This window comes from Sapajus apella, unplaced genomic scaffold (assembly GCF_009761245.1).
Source record: "Sapajus apella isolate SASKATOON/1434 unplaced genomic scaffold, GSC_monkey_1.0 scaffold59, whole genome shotgun sequence".
Classification (NCBI taxonomy): Eukaryota; Metazoa; Chordata; class Mammalia; order Primates; family Cebidae; genus Sapajus; species Sapajus apella.
Window position 1 is genome coordinate 428816 of NW_022436999.1, and position 16963 is coordinate 445778.

At 47.4% G+C, this 16963-nt stretch overlaps 1 protein-coding gene across 5 annotated transcripts in view; it reads left to right on the top strand.

Moving 5' to 3' along the window:
• The window catches only part of DPF3 (double PHD fingers 3), a 281327-nt gene that overhangs the window by 135586 nt on the left and 128778 nt on the right, over positions 1 to 16963 (top strand). For all 5 annotated transcript variants that reach the window (XR_004259059.1, XR_004259056.1, XR_004259057.1 and 2 more), the window contains exon 3: positions 5729 to 5836. Coding sequence is in view for 1 of the 5 variants with exons in the window: in XM_032245698.1 (XP_032101589.1) it covers positions 5729 to 5836 (108 nt within the window). In the remaining 4 variants the exon portion in view is untranslated. The remainder of the gene's footprint in view (positions 1 to 5728; positions 5837 to 16963) is intronic.

The following is a 16963-nucleotide window of genomic DNA, read 5'->3' on the forward strand; positions in this document are numbered from 1 at the left end:
ATTAACTCCATCTAATATGTTTTTCATCTTGCATATTGTAGTTTTCATTTCTAGAAGTTAAATTTGAGTCTTAAAAAATATATGTATCTCCGAAATTTTTGCTAAACTTGAACACATAGCATACAAATAATAACTGTTTTAATGTTCTTGCTGCTAATGCTAATATCAATTTCAGTTCTGGGTTGGTTTCATTTGATTGATTTTCTTTTCTTCATTATAAGTCATATTTTCCAGCTTCTTTACATGCCTTGTAATTTTGGGTTAGGTGCCTCACATTGTGAATTTTACCTTGCTGAATGCTGTAGATATGTTTTATTCCTATAAATGTTCTTGAACATAGTTTTGGGACATATTTAAGTTATTTGGAAACAGTTTGATGTTTTCTTTTCTTGCTTTTAAGATTTGTTAGGTGGAGCCAGAGCAGTACTTAGCCTAGGGCTAAGTGTTGCCTGTTAGTGGGGCAAGGTCTCTCTGCTCTGCTCTGCTCTGCTCTGCTCTGTTCTGCTCTACTCTGCTCTACTCTGCTCTACTCTGCTCTACTCTGCTCTACCCAGTACCCCATGAGTCATGTGGTTTTCCATATTGGCTGGTGGAAACAGACAATTTCTGGCCCCTTGTGCACACCAGGCACTGTTACCTCTAATCTTTTTGGGCAGTTCTTTTCCCAGTCCTGCCTACTTTCCTCACAAACTTACACGGATCAATTCTAAGCTGAATACTTGAAGGGGACCCTCCGTGGATGTCCACATTCTCTGTGCATCTTTCTTTTGTCTACTGTTCAGTTACATTGGGTGCTAGTCATTGTGGTCTCCTCAGACTCTTGGCATTTTCTCTTCAATTCAAACGTGGGGAATCTGCCGGGCTCCACCTGTATTCCTCCTCCTTGTGTTCCTATCTGGAGACTCTCTGAAGGCTGTAAGCTGGGGCAATCATAGGGCTTATCTCGCCTGTTTTCAGTGTCTCAGGGATCACTGCCCTTCAATGCCTGATGTTCATTGTCTCCAAAATATTGTTTGATTTTTTCTCCCTCTCTTTTCGTTTTAGATGGGAGCTAAATCTGTCTTTATACTCCATCTTAGTCAGAAACAGATAGATGCTTTTTATTTTAACTTAATTTTACTTTATAATTGTGTAAAATATTTGCATGGTTCTAAAGTCAAATCTATAAAGCATGGCCCATTATGAGAAAGTCTAGCTGTATCTTCACTTTTACCGTGTTTCTTCTTCCTATAGGCAATTTCTTCTTCTTCCTTCTCTTTTTCTTCTTGCTACTACTATTTTATTTTTTCTCTTTCTCTAGGTAAGTTTTTCTTTAGTTTTTGGCTTATACCCCCATTAAAAACCCACGCAAACACACCACACATATATATCTGTCTGAATATGTGTGTATCACCATTTGTTAAATAAATGATAGTATGTTATGTACATAACAGCCATCCTTTAGTATCCACTAAGGATTGGCTCTAGGATCCCAGAAGATACTAAAATCTGTGGGTGACCAAGTCCCTTATATAAAATGGCATACTATTTGCATATAACCTATACACATCCTCCCATATTCCTTACATCATCTCTAGATTACTTATAATACCTAATACAATGTAAATGTTATGTAAATAGATGTTATACTGTATTTTTAAAAAATTGTATTTAGATTGTTGTGTTGTTATTTTCTATTCGGAGACTTTGATCCTGTTGCTTGGTTCTGAGCACGTGTCAGCACTACCTGTTTCCTACAACTCTTGTTCCTCTCTAGTTCCTTGGCTTCTTGGTTAGCTCCCCTTCAAACCCAAGCAGATATATGGGATGCAGGATTGGGATGTAGCTGTTTGCTGTTAGAACAGCAGGTGGACGAATTGGTATAACTTATAGGAAGACAGGTTTCAATTCAAAATAAGGGCATGGTGAATCTCTTTATCACAGTAAGAGCTGGCCAACAATGGGACACTTTGTCCTGTGACGTAATAAATTTTCCATTGCAGGGAAGTTTCACGGGCAGCTGTGGGTCCACCTCTCTGAGATCCTGTGGGGAGAGCCTTTCCCTGGGGGGCTTGAACTGCCACAGTTCAGCTCTGGATAGGGAAAGAGGAAGCTACTTCAGTTCTTTTCTTCCCATTTCAATTGCTGTCCCTATTCCATATCCATCCATCCTTCCTTCCTTCCTTCCTTCCTTGTTTTTCTTTTTTGACAGAGTCTTACTCTGTCACCCAGGCTGGAGTGCAGTGGCATGACCTTGGCTCCTATAACCTCCATCTCCTGGGTTCAAACAATTCTCCTGCCTCAGCCTCCTGAGTAGCTGGAATTACGGGCACGCACCACCACACCAGCTAATTTTTGTATGTTTGGTAGAGATGAGGTTTCACCATGTTGGTCAGGCTGGTCTTGAACTCCTGGGCTTATGTGATCTGCTAGCCTTGGCTTCCGAAAGTGCTGGGACTACAGATGTGAACCACTGTACCTGGCCACTTCTCCCTCTCTTTTCTCTCCTATTTCATCTTCTAAATTCTGAATAGCTTATGCTTTGTCTGTGAGAGATGCCCAGAACCCTCAGGATCCACCTGCTGAACTTGTGCAATGTGCATAACCAGCTATTCATCTGGAGTCTGCTGACCATGAAGGCATCAAGCCTTTCAGTGCCAAATGTTTCCATGGAGCCAGTTCTCCCAGCAAGTGTGTGAGTTTCTGATTGTGTGTGTGTGCATCACATTTGTACTTGCACAGCGGCATGAGTGTTGTAACTGGAGTTGTAGTTCATAGTAACAGAAAAGTAGTTTGCTCAATGGGGTATGTGAACTGAGGGGTGGCAGTGGCCTCGGTTACCAGGGAGGACTGGTTTCCCCTCTTGTCTTCAGCCACTTGTTTCCCCTCCTTCATATCGGCTCCACAGCCCTGGGCTCACTCCTCAAGGTTAATTTCCCTGACAGCAGCTGTGACTCCATCCTCATTCCCCCACCCCCATCTGCCACACATGCACACACACGCATGCACACACGCACGCACACACACACACACACACACACACACACACACACACGCTTTGAGTTATGTGCCTCGTGTTCTAATGAGATAAATAACATAAGTCTCATGGGGCCCTGCTCTTCCCTCTGTAAGTGGAACTCCAGGGCTGAACGTGTTGTTCTTATAAAGGAACACTGGTGCCTGTCAGCCTGGTGAGGAGGGCAAGGAAGGGGCCAAGGAGCCCCAGGAGAGCTCTTGGGGCCATTTTCTTGCTGTGATGAGGTGGATTCAAAGAAGAACTCAAAGAAAAAGCCAGTTTCCACCCTTATGGTTAAAGAACCAAGCGACAGCATGGTGGGTGGGGCGGGCCATGTTGCATCACCGTGGAGTCCAAGACTAGAGTCAGCTAACTCGTGATAATTAACAACTGACATTTGTCATCTTCATGGATATAGCGAGCTTTCTCTTGAATATAAGCAAATCCCCATGACAGCCCCTAGGAGGTAGGCATTAATGTTCTTAATGTCCCTATCTTACAGGTGAGGCAGCAGGCTCAGAAAGGTGTTAGGATGCTTCCCAGGACTCATGTGTTCTTCCTCTGCACTGCTGAGCTTCTCCGATCCAGCAGAGAAAGAATGAAACAAAAAAAGCCCCTTCTTCTAGAGATTCAAACCAGTTGCTACAATGAACTCTCCTGGAAGAGTGGGCCTAAAGCTACAAGCAGAGTGGCCTGGGGCTTCCCTGATACCACTGTCCACCAAGCACAGTGGCTGCTGTCTCAGGGAGGGTGTGGACACTTTTGAACTCTTGCCGCGTAGACCTTTTGAGAGTGTGGTGGGGCCAGCTCCCTCTTACTTACCTGCGTTTGATCAGGTTGGAAGCACATAAAGCAGCCTCTGGGGCACGAAGGAAAGCTAAGGCCCAGAAACTGTCATGGTGGGACAGGGGGCGCAGAGATCTCTGGCCTCAGTCGTGAGCCCTCACTTCTGGAGTCCCTCTTGGATGGTTTGGATGTGGGTGGATGAGTCCCCTGGAGCTGGGAACAGCAGGGCCAATGGTCATTCGATTCTGATGTTTCTGAGTCCAGGTCAGTTCTGGTTTTTAAGAACCAGAGGTGCGGAGTGGTCAGAACCTCCAACTTACTCAATCTTGCAACATGTGGGAGCAGCTGTGTGATTAAACATAAAGAGACCTGGATATTTTGGTTCCTTTAATGCTGGGATAATTGACTCTGTATAGGACCCATCCTGATAAATGGGTAGAGTTGACTGGTAAAAATGAAAATGAATCAAGGAGTGTATAGCAATGAAAGTTACATAGATTTTCTCTGCAAAGGTGAAAGATGATGCCAGTTTTCCTTCTTAACTTTTGAGAACCCTAAACTGGAAGACAGCAGATAGGAATCAGGTGCTGATGTGTTCTGAACCCATGGTCCTAGGTGTGCGCAGTGACACTTTTGTGGGAGGCCATCTGTGTCCAACAGCTGTCATGTGCCACGTTTACCTGCAGAAGACAGAATTGTGACTTTAAAGGGAAGCTGCAACATATTCATTCATTAATTCAATGAGTATTTAGTTTGGCTCTGCTCTGTGTCGGGCACAGCTCTGGTTCTGGGGTTTCTGACAAGAACAAGATGGAAAATTCCCTGTCCTCATTAGGCTTTTCTCTCTGTTAGGGGTTGGTTGACTTGCTGGTTTATCATGGGATATCAGACAGTCTGGTTAGACTGCAAATCACCTAGCCGATCTGAAAATTACCTAGCCAATCTCAAACACCCGCCTCTTCACCCCTCAGCCTCCACCCCTCTCCATTTCCCTGGAAATAGTCTGCGGCCTAGCATGGAGAAGCCCCTGATCCTCCAAGGCCTGTAGCTGCCACCAGAGCCACAGAATTGTTGTCTGGTGAACAGGAAAGTTTCCCATGGTGCTTGGGATGACAGTGATGCTGCTGGTGTCAAAGGCCACATACACGGTGTAACATGTAAGCCCAGCCCCTGGCCTCCTACCTATTTCTTTTTGTAAGGCCCATGCACACAGGTGGGAATATAGAGGTATGTGGGCTCTGCAGGTCATGTGGCCTGGTCACCAGAGTGGGCTTATGTCCTCATGGGGGTTACACAAGGCTCCGTTTGCCTGTAGTGAGCTGCCAGCAGCTGGGAGTGGGTGGGAGATGCCTGAGTAGATCTGGTGTTTTTGGTTCTGTCTTTTTGTGATGCTTCTCAATCCAGGCTGTCCATATGGTAGGCCAACTGACTACTGCTCCATTTTGAAGGGAACCTGGATCAGGACGGAGGGGCAGTGGATAGAGATCCAGTGCTTTGGAGACACCGCAAACGTCCTTCTTGTCTGCAGGTCCAGGTGGTGGTCTCTCCAGGCAGGGGAGCAGAACTGGTTTTGGTGAAGGCAGTGGCTTTTCTTAGCATGGGCTTGCTGAATACCATGGTGAAGCCGACAGAGCCAGGGTCCTGGGGTCAGATGACCTAGACTCAGCCAGGGTCCTGGGGTCAGATGACCTAGATTCAGCCAGGGTCCTGGGGTCAGATGACCTAGACTCAGCCAGGGTCCTGGGGTCAGATGACCTAGACTCAGCCAGGGTCCTGGGGTCAGATGATCTAGATTCAGCCCACTAGCAACCAGCTTTGTGACATTCACCAGTCACTTCTCTCCGGGCTTCAGCTTCCTCTCCTTGTGAATGATAGGGTTAGTTAGAGTAGTTTCCAAGGCCCCTTCCAGCCTGGAGCCTTTAATCTTCACACTGTCTTTGTCCACAGGCCTTGCCCCAGGCCAGCTGTATACATACCCTGCCCGCTGCTGGCGTAAGAAGAGACGATTGCACCCACCTGAAGATCCAAAGCTGCGGCTGCTGGAGATAAAGCCTGGTCAGTGCCTTCTGGAGCTTGGCTGGGTCCATGATGGGAAAGGTGGGAGGACTGGGCGGGGCCCAGGATAAGGTTGGTTTGCTTGTTTGTCCATAGGCTAAGTTTCCTGGGAGAGGGAACATGCCCGCATGCTGCTCAAGGGTGCGCCTCTGTGCCTGCTCCTGAGTAGAAACGTGACCACATGTCCACCTGAGGTTTCCTCCCCTCTGCGTGTCTCTTGCCTGCCCTTTACCACCCGGGGGGAGGAAAGAAGCAGGAGCAGAGTAGGGCCAGTTCCAGGATGACTTTCCCAACAGAACTGAAGGATGTGCAGCTCTTTCGGGTCATGTGATACCTTTCCTGTGGCCTCAAGTAAAGAACTCTTGGTGCAGCTTGTATGTTTCCAAGGAGAACAGAGCACACGGCGGACCCTCTACCCCCTTACTCTGTATGAGCTTTGGAGCATCTTACACAGAAATGGGCCAATTCACTAAAAGTCGTACTCACCTTGGATGTGGAACTGGAAGAGTTTGAGTTTAAAATTCACCCGAGTGATGCAGATTGCTCTGTGGCCACACAGAAGGAATGGGTGGATTTATCTTTATACTGATCTAATATATATATATATATATATTTTTTTTTTTTTTTTTTTTTTTTTTTGAGATGGAGTCTCTCTTTGTTGCCCAGGCTGGAGTGGTGGTGAGATCTTGGCTCCCTGCAACGTCTGCTTCTCCTGCTTCAGCTGCCTGAGTAGCTGAAATTACAAATGAGTGCCACAACTCCCAGCTTTTTGTATTTTTAGTAGAGACAGTGTTTCACCATGTTGGCCATGCTGGTCTCAAACTCCTGGCCTCAAGTGATCTGCCTGCCTTGGCCTCCCAAAGTGTTGGGCTTATAGGCGTGAGCCACTGTGCCCGGCCTGTGATGATTTAATGTTACACTTCTGACTACGTGGCTGTCTTCAGACCTGTGTCTGTGTTGCAGCAAAGCCAAGTGATTACCCCAGATCTTCAGCTTTAAGAGCATCTCTGGTTTTGAGGGTGCCGGGCTGAGATGTGACTCAGAGTGGTAGGAATGGTGCTGTTCTGTGGCGCAAATAGAGTTGACATGCTTCCTCCCACTGTCACCAAAGCGTTGCAGTCTGCCAAGGCTGGCTGCCTGGCAATGGTACCTCACTCCTTCCTTTCAACACGGGTCCTGTAGGCTGACTTTGCTCTGCAAAAACTCTACCTGCAGTGGTTGGAATGTTTTCACTGACAGTTCCATTGTTATGACTGCTTTGATTGTTCACTTCAATGCACATTTCACTTGAGTAGAAGTTTTATTTGTTAGGGGTGAGTGGAGGCTAGATTCTTCAATATGCTCTATCCCAGTTCTCCAGGGTCCTTATATCAATTTACAGACCCTTGCAAACACTCCAGGGTGATGACCCCGGTTGTCCCAACCCCCGCCTTGTTGCAGATGGTAGGAGATCAGGGTCTCCTAGACCAGCGTGATGCAATAGAAATATAATGCAAGTCACATGTGTCATTTTACATTGCCTATTAGTTACATTAAAAAAAAAAAGAAACAGAGGAAATGAATTTCAATAATATCTTCCATTTAACTCAACATATCAAAAACATCATTTCAGCATGTCATTGATATAAAAATTATGAGTGAGATCATCTATGATCTTTTTTTTTTTTGGTGCTATTTTTGAATTCCATTGTGTATTTCACACATCCCCACATCTCTCTTTGGGCTAACCACATTTCAAGTGCTCAGCAGCCACATACAGCTAGTGGTGACTGTATTGATCAGTGTGGCCCTAGAACTGCATTCAAAGTGCAGTCCTGGCCTGCAGTGGCAGCATCACCTGGGGCTTGTCAGACGTGCAGAAGCTTGGGCCTCACTCCAGACCTGCTGCATCAGAATCTGCATTTTATCACAATCTCCTGGAGCGCATCTACAGAATGCACGTTGAAGTGGGAGAAGTGCTGGTCTCGCAGGCTTACGGGTAGCTAGATTACAAGCCACCCCAACATGACCATAAGCACCAAAAAAGCCATATGTAATTTTCAAATTAAAAACTTTTAAAATTTATTTGACTTTGAGTAGGGAATACAGTTCCATGTGTTTTTATTTTTTATTTATTTTAGAGGATAGGGTCTTGCTGTGTTGCCCAGTCTGGTGTACAGTGGCTGCAATCAGCTCACTATAACCTCCAACTCCTGAGCTCAAGTGCTCCTTCCATGTTGGCCTCATGAGTCTGTGGGAACTACAAGTGCGTGCCACTGTGTCTGGCTAATTTTGTCTTTTTTTGTACAGCCAGAGTCTCACTATGCTTCCCAGGCTAGTCTTAAACTTCTGGCTTCAGATAATCCTCCTGCCTTGATTTCCCAAAGTGCTAAGATTACAGGCAGGAGCTACTGTGCCTGGCAGTTACATATTTTGACATTGGAAAGATAAAATGATATACTGTATCGTGAAAAATAAGACCCAGTCTCCCCAAAGGTAATCAATGGTAGCAATTTTTTTGAGATTCCTTCAAGAGATGGTCCATGCATGCACCAGGAATTAAATCTTTCTGACTTTCCCTCCTCTTTTTACATAGCACAACCACTCCAGATTTTGCACTTTTCAATTAAAAATGTGTCTTAGATATTGTCCACAGCAAAATATAAAGCTTCTTTATTTCTTTTTGTGATTACATAATATCCCATTTTACACCACAATTTGTTCAACCAGCCTGTTCTCAATTTTTATTTCTAAATCTTCCAATTTAACCAGTGATGCAATGAATATTTTGCATGTATATGATGATGTCTCATATGTAAGTTGTCAATTTAAAGGGTTTTATAAGTACTTGTTTTAAATTATCAGTCTTTATTCATAACATTTCTATAGAAAGTCTTGATTAAGAACAATTTATATCATACTAATTAGATCTTATTTTATAGAAGCAAAGACATTTAGCGCTGTACAATACCTTAGATATCAGTAACTCCAATTCTTTATTTTACTGGAGTCTAAACAGTTTAAGAAACTTTTTCAAAGTCACACAGGAATTTGTGTGGATCCAGCAGAGAATCTAGGTTGCTTCATTTCCCTGTTCAATGTTTTTGCTGCTTCCTCATATTGCTGATAGGTAAACTAACTTAAAGAAACTATAGCAAGGCTTCTTCTCTTAAAAACTTTATTTTATGATTTTAAAACTAATATACATTAATTATTAAAATACACCAAGATATAGTTGGAATTCCTTTAGTCATAAACATTAGAAGCTCAAGTCAAACTATCTGAAGCAGAAAAAGGGAAGTTGGCTCATGTACCAGTAAATCCCAGGGTTCACTGGCTTCAGGCATAGCTGCATCAGCGTGCTCAAACATTATAGTGAGGGCAGTGGGGACTACATGTTTCTCTTACCCCCCCTCTTTTTTTTGTGTGGCAGAGTCTCACTCTGTCACCCCAGTTGCAGTGGCATGATCATAGCTCACCGAAGCCTCAACCTCCCCAGATGGCAGCAGGCAAAGAGAGAGCTTGTGCAGAGAAACTCTTGTTTTTAAAACAATCAGATCTCATGAGACCCATTCACTAGCATGAGGACAGCAGGGGAAAGACCTGCCCCCATGATTCAGTCATCTCCCAGTGGGTCCCTCCCATAACATGTGGGAATTAGGGGAGCTACAAGATGAGATTTATGTAGGGACACAGAGCCAAACAATATCATTCCACCCCTGCCCCCTCCTAAATATCATACATTCACATTTCAAAACCAATCATGCCTTCCTAACAGTCTCCTAAAGCCTAACTCATTTCAGCATTAACTCAGAAGTCCAGAGTCCAAAGTCTCATCTGAGACAAGGCAAGTTCCTTCTGCCTATGAACCTGTAAAATCAGAAGAAAGTTAGTTACTTCCTAGATACAATGGGGGTATAGGCATTGGGTAAATACAGCCATTCCAAATGGGAGAAATTGGCCAAAACAAAGGGGCTACAGGCCTCATGCAAGTTCAAAATCCAGCATGACAGTCAAATCTTAAAGCTCCAAAAGGATCTCCTTTGACTCCATCTCTCACATCCAGGTCACTGATGCAAGAGGTGAGTTCCCAAGGTCTTGGGTAACTCCACTCCTGTGGCTTTGGAGGGTATAGCCTTTCTCCCAGCTGCTTTCATGGGCTGGCGTTGAGTGTCTGTGGCTTTTCCAGGTGCATGGCGGAACCTGTTAGTGGGGGATACCATTCTGGGATCTGGAGGATGGCAGCCCTCTTCTCACAGCTCCGCTTAGTGGGGCTTTAGTAGGGATTCTGTGTGGGGGCTCCCACCTGACATTTCCCTTTCACACTGCCCTAGCAGAAGTTCTCCATGAGGACCCCAACCCTACAGAAAGCTTCTGCCTGGGCGTCCAGGCATTTCCATACATTTTCTGAAATCTAGGCAGAGGCTTCCAAACCTCAGTTCTTGACTTCTGTGCCCTCACAGGCTCAACACCACATGGAAGCTGCCAAGGCTTGAGGCTTGCACCCTATAAAGCCACAGCCCAAGCTCTAAGTTGGCCCCTTTCAGCCACAGCTGGGACAGCTGGGACACAGGGCACCAGGTCCCTAGGCTGCACATAGCAGATGGACCCTGAGCCCAGCCCACAAAACCATTTCTTCCTCCTAAACCTCTGGCCTGTGATGGGAGGGGCTGCTGTGAAGACCTTGGGGATTAATATTGGGCTCCTCATTACTTATGCAGATTTCTGTAGCCAGCTTGAATTTCTCCTCAGAAAATGGAATCTTTTTTCTATTGCATTGTCAGGCTGCAAGTTTTTTGAACTTTTATGCTCTGCTTCCCTTATAAAACTGAATGCCTTTAACAGCACCCAGGTCATGTCTTAAATGCTTTGCTGCTTAGAAATTTTTTCCACCAGACATTCTAAATCACCTCTCTCAAGTTCAACATTCCACAAATTTCTAGGGCAGGGGCAAAATGTCACCAGTCTCTTTGCTAAAACATAACAGGAGTCGCCTTTGCTCCAGTTCCCAACAAGTTCCTCGTCTCCATCTGAGACCAGCTGAGCCTGGATTTTATTATCCACATCACTATCAGCATTTGGGGCAAAGTCATTCAACAGGCCTCCAGGAAATTCCAAATTTTCCCACGTTTTCCTGTCTTCTGAGTCCTCCAAACTTTTCCAGCCTCTGCCTGTGTCCCAGTTGCAAGGTCGCTGCCACATTTTCATGTATCTTTTCAGCATTGCCTCACTCTACTGGTATCAATTTACTGCATAAGTCTGTTTTCACACTGCTAATAAACACATACCCAAGACTGCACAATTTACGAAAGAAAGAGGATTATTGGACTTACAGTTCCACATGGCTGGGGAGGCCTCACAATCATGGTGGAAGGCAAGGAGGAGCAAGTCATATTTTACCTGGATGACAGCAGGCAAGGAGAGAGCTTGTGCAGAAAAATTCTTGCTTTTAAAAGCATCAGATCTTGTGAGACCCATTCACTATTATGAGAACAGCATGGGAAAGGCCCGGCCCCATGATTCAGTCATCTCCCACTGGGTCCTTCCCACAACATGTGGGAATTATGGGAGCTTCAAGATGAGATTTGGGTGGGGACATAGAGCCAAACAAGAATCACCCAGCTATTTTTTTTTTTTTTTGGTAGAGATGGGGTCTCACTATGTTACCCAGCCTGGTTGCAAACTCCTGGCCTCAAGTGATCCTCCTGCCTCAGGCGTCCCAAAGTGCTGGGATTATAGGCATCAGTCGCTGTGCCCAGCCAGTCTCTCTGCACATCTAACGCTCTCTTCTCCTTGTAGGGCAAGTGAGGGGGCTGTCAGCAACTCCAGTCTGAGCACATACCACACCCAGCAGAAAGGCAGTCCCCCTCCACAGCTGTGGCACAGAGGCCCAGGAAGGGCAGATTAGCTGGCTGGGGTTATGTCTCTCCCACCAATTGCTGCCACCCGGGGGATGGGACACTGGTTGGGCATCATCATAACCAGAGTCTAAACAGCATGCTGTAGTTCATGTAGCATTTTCTTTCATGTCGGTTCCTTGGTCCTACCATAACCCTGGGAGGTAGAGAGGGAAGGAAGAGGTAAGAGTGTTGTGAGCCCATTTTAGAGGTGAGGGGAATCAGACTGTGGACAGAGCCAAGGAGACTTTGCTGCGCCGCTCATGTATCTCAGAAGCCCTTATTGGTGGGACTGAGGCAGGGGCAGCTATTTCTGGAGTGTTTGCGCCTTCTGCCCTCAGGCATTTGCTTCAGGCACACTGCCTGCCAGTGTTTATGCCTGGCCTGTGGGTGAACGTGGAGCAGCTGGCTTTGGCCGCGCCCCGTTATTGGGCCTGCGATGACACGCAAGGGGAAGGAAAAGGAAGAACCTAGGGCTGGTGGTTTTCTGTAGCCAAATCCCCACCCCACATGGAGTCTTGTATCTGTGGTCGTTTGAGAGCCTTCTTCAGCCTCTGCCCAAGCATGAGGCAGAAGTGGCTGGACCGTTTCCAGGGGTGAACGTCCACCCCAGGGATGGGCAGGGGCCCGGGGAAGGACCCCATCTGCAGAGACAGGTGCCAGCTTTTGTGATGATGGGCCTCGGGAAAAGTTGGGTTCCCCCAAAGCAGGCTTATTCCTCCACACCAGCCCCCAGATGCTGAGAAGCAGTGAACAGCCGGGGCTGGAGTGCGTGGCTGTCACGTGGCAGAGCACCTTCTCAAAGGAACTTGTTCTCTCTTCGGGTAAACGGACATACTACTAGGCCTACTAAAAACACGGAAACAACCCCCACAAGCCCTAGGCCAGATGCTTGTCATTTCCCAGTCCTGTTTTGAGTCTGAACAGCCAGGGCTGCCCCTGGCTCCCAGAATATACCACCATGCCAGCCTGCAGCTGCGGGTGGTGAATGAAGAGGCCGTCGGAGTGCCCTGGAGTCAGTGGTAACGAGCCTCAGCCTGGTACCTCCAAGCAGCCAGGGCCCATCTAGAGAATGAGAAAACAGCGCAGCCAAAGAAATGTACCACTGTCTTCCCAGAGGTGACGCAAGTTTGCATTTGAATTTTTTGCACAGGCCAAAATTTTAGAAGAGTGACTTCTCGGCTAGCCCATATGGTTCATTTGTGCAAAAGTGGAGGGTGGTACCTCCCGGGAGGGTGAATGTTTACAAAATGTATGGTGCCCTTTCTGGTGTGTTAGTACAGCATGAGCTGGGTCTCAGCCCCCCTCTGCTGTGCACCTGGTGGGCAGTCCCTGTGCAGGCACGACCTGCCCGCCTTCCAGAGCCTCTGCCCTCATCATTCATAAAATGCGCACTTTCCACTTGAGAGGACTCCTCCGTTTTTGAGGGGTGTGTCCTCCCTCAGGACTGGGCTAACTCAGACAGTATTTTAAAATAACTATCTCTTATTTTTATTCCATTTGATTTGGTCTCAAGGAGAGCTCAGTTTTTTGGCTGATACTTTGCGTGTGACTCGGGATAGAGTCGCTGGCTGGAGCCTCTGGGGAATTTGCTGCAAATTCCTAGGAGGTGGGAACCATCAGCTGGGTGGACTGAGGCTGACCTTCCCAAGGGGAGGGGAGCAGGTGAAGGAAACAGAGATGGTGATGGAGGGAGAGGCACTTTTACACATTGCTGTGGAATTGGTGTGACCTTTTTGAAGTACAATGAATAGTACCTACCGGTATTTAAAACACACATGCCCTTTGACCTAGAAATTCTATTGCTAGGAACTTATTCTATAAATAAATATATGCATATAATATATATTGCATATATATTTTTTACTGTGGCATGGTTCGTAATAACAATGAATGGAAACTTCCAGAAGGTCCATCGATGGGGGACTAGTTAAATATATAGTACTTGTATATTCTGTGAATGGAATATTATTTTGTCTTTAAAAAGCATGAGTAGAAAAAATGGAAAGATGTTAAAGATATATTGCGAAGTGACAAAAAAAAAAAAAAAGCAAATTGCACATCAAAGAGCAAATTGTTCAACACTGTATATCATCCTTTGGGCCAAACTTGCTGAAAAGCAGTAATTTGTCCATCCTGAGCTGCATCTCTTTAAATTGATGGAAACTTGAAGACTAAGTTTATGTTGGAAGAAACCCAACTAGCCAACTAGCCACCCTTGGTGCCCTCACCACCAGCCCCTGAGGGTGCCTGTCCTTTCCTCTTCTTCCCTCCCAGCCTCCTGGTTTGAGCTCCCCCAGATGAAGGATGCTCTGGGAATCTAGGTATGCCCAGGACTCTTGAAGCCCATCCGGTACCACCATCAGCACTCCCTGACATGTCCTCATGTCCTTGGGGAAGAGGGAGAACAGTTTGCCTGCTCTTCAAGAGACGGAGGGGTCACTGGCCTGGAGCAGAATTGTCTCAAAGCATGAGCTTCCTTCCATGTCAGACTCTCCTTTGGACAGTGAGGAGATGTCACAAACAATTTATCATGCCAACTTGTCATGTCCCTCCTGTATTCCTTTCTGTCCCTGCCTGAGTCCAGCAGTGATGGGCAGGTTTCAGCAACAAAGGACAGGAGTGATGAGGGTCAGGGTTGTCTCTGACCTCAGGCCTGCAGAGCTCTGTCAGGAAGCCAGGTCTGAGCAAGGAGGGGGTGGTGGTGCATGTTCAAGAATCTTAAGGGCTGTCGGAGGAGATCCGAGGACAGGGCCACAGAACCACCCTTTCTGATTCAGTCCCCCGAAGCACTTTGCTCCTGTGGTATGAGTGGACATTCCAGGCTGGAAAGTGGGGAGCTGAGCCTAGGTGACATGGTGAGACCCTGTCTCTACAAAAAATAAAAAACTTAGCCATGTGTGGTGGTGGGCACCTGTAGGGTGGCGTTATTAGTGAGGCTGAGGTAGGAGGATCAACCGAGAGGTTGAGGCTCAGTGAGCTGTGATTTCTCCACTGCCCTCCAGCCTGGGCGACAGAGGAAGACCCTGTCTCAAAAGAAGTGGGGAGCTGGGTCAAGTCATTTGTTCCTGGGTGGAATTATTCCCTCATGGATTGACTCCCCAGTCCTGTTGTCCTTACCCCTCCAGTATCGTAAATGAGCCATCCTGCCTCTGTTTCTTTACTGTTTGCTAAAAATAAATATCTGTCCTCAAGGGGGTAGGAAGGGCCTGAGACCTGGGAAGAACTCTGGAATTTGCAAGTGTTCTTGGCATCCCTGGACCTATGTGTTTCTCACGCCAAATGCCGCTTCTCCAGTCAGTCTTGAATAAACATCTTGAAACCTCCTCCTTGCCTGGGCATCTGAAGGACAACACATACAACATGATTTCTCCCCACTGACTGACAATTGAGTTCAGTGTTCACTGCAGCTCGCGCTTGGCCACAGAAGCAAACGCAAGGTGTTTCATGATGTAGACATCACCATTCTGCAACACGAAGACTCCGGCAGAGGCCCGGTGCCAGCGATGCACCTCCCCCGGACCATCTCCCCAAGAATAGGGCTCTGTCCTTGTGAAGGGGGAGTGGAGCTGGCAGAAGAGAAAGGTGGAGAGTAAATATCCACCAGAAGGCCTGGGAGCACAGCAGATGTTGGGCAAAAGCCAGCTGATTAAAAAAGAGGCCTTTAACTCCTCTTTCTTTCTTTCTTTCTTTCTTTTGAATGAAGGAAAGACAAAGGCTGGGAACAAACTTTTACTTGTGTCCCCTTGGAGTAAAGGCCCAGATAGTCTGCTTAGATCAATTTAGCATCTTTCAACCCCAGACCTTCAGTCCCCATGGTCTTGGACAGATACTATCTTCATTTTAGAGACTGGGAAACTGCAGCACAGAATTAGGAAGCTGATTTCCCAGGGGATGCTGTTGATCCCCAGGACAGAGCCCTACGGGAGCCTGCTGGAGCTGGTGCCATGTTGCTTCAAGGCCCAACACGCTCACTCATCGGGACCCACAGATGAAAAGGGCTTTACAGCCGATGCTCTTCCTGCACTGCGGTGCACCTGAGGCCTCGTGGATCCCTTCTGCTCCAGGACACTTGGGGAGCAGGGTGGCTCTTTGCCACCCTCGCCAAATTCTGAGGGTGATGGGAGGGAGGGCAGCCAGGAATAGGGCTCTTTCTCTTGTTTTTTTTTTTTTTTTTTTTTTTTTTTTTTTGTTTTTGGCGGACCTTCAATGACTAGGGATGAATGACCAGGATGGTCGCCCTCATCACGTGTTGTCGGGGGACATTCAAATGAGAGGGCAGGTGCCTTGGAGACAACAGTGGCTTAGGGTGTCCCAAAGCAGAGAGGGCCACAGGCCGGCTGAGAAGCAAGTCACAGGGGCCTGCAGAGGGGTATCCCCCAAAGGGGTGGTCCAGGAGGAGGGACCTGAGTCTCCCCTGCTCGGGCAGGGGTGGTGAGGCGGCTTCACCCGCCCAGGGTGCTGTCCCCGCTGCGCTGAACTGCCAGAACTCTACAGATGGGAGCAGGCTTCGGCCAACTTCCCCGGCTTTTGAAAATCCTGCATCTTAATTAGTTCCCTACTGCTTTTGTACATGGCCCACATTTTAATAGTCTCCAGGCTTCTCCACCATTTGCTCTCTGATGTTCAGTGTGATTTCTCTTCTCCTCAAGACAGTGCCCCTGGCTCCTCCGACACCCTCCCAGTCCGGGAACAACTTAAGGAACGCCGAGGTGCCAAGCATGTAGCCTGAGATTGATGAGCCTGTCAGCCGGCTCCCTCTGCCCCCAGCCTTCCCCCTCTGCCGTGTGCTCCTCAGATGGATGAGCCAGGCGGGGGTGGGCAAGAGGGGGGAGATGGAGGAAGGGACCCATGGAGCCTCGAGCCAGGTGTGAGCCAATGGACAACGTGACCTTCTCCTGGCCTGCAGAGGAGTCTGGCTGTGTCCTTCCGAGGGGGAAGGACGCTCCGGCTCCCACCCCCATCTGTCAGTGCTTATCTGTCTCTGGGCAGGGGGGTTGCCTGAGCTTGGTACGGCTGGGAGAATGGATGCCTTCAAGTGCATCAGGGGGAAATGACCAGTCATTTATCTCTTTCCTGCAGTGTCAGAGCCTGCAGCCATCCATCTGGAGGCCGGCAACAGCAGCCTCATCAGCGCTGGTTGGCCTCCTGAGAAGGGGAGCTGGAGCGAGGCAGGCAGGCCGTGCAGCCCCCACTCAGGCTGTGGCTATTATGTGCTGGAAGTGACCCGCTCCTTTTGCCTTTCTGTCAG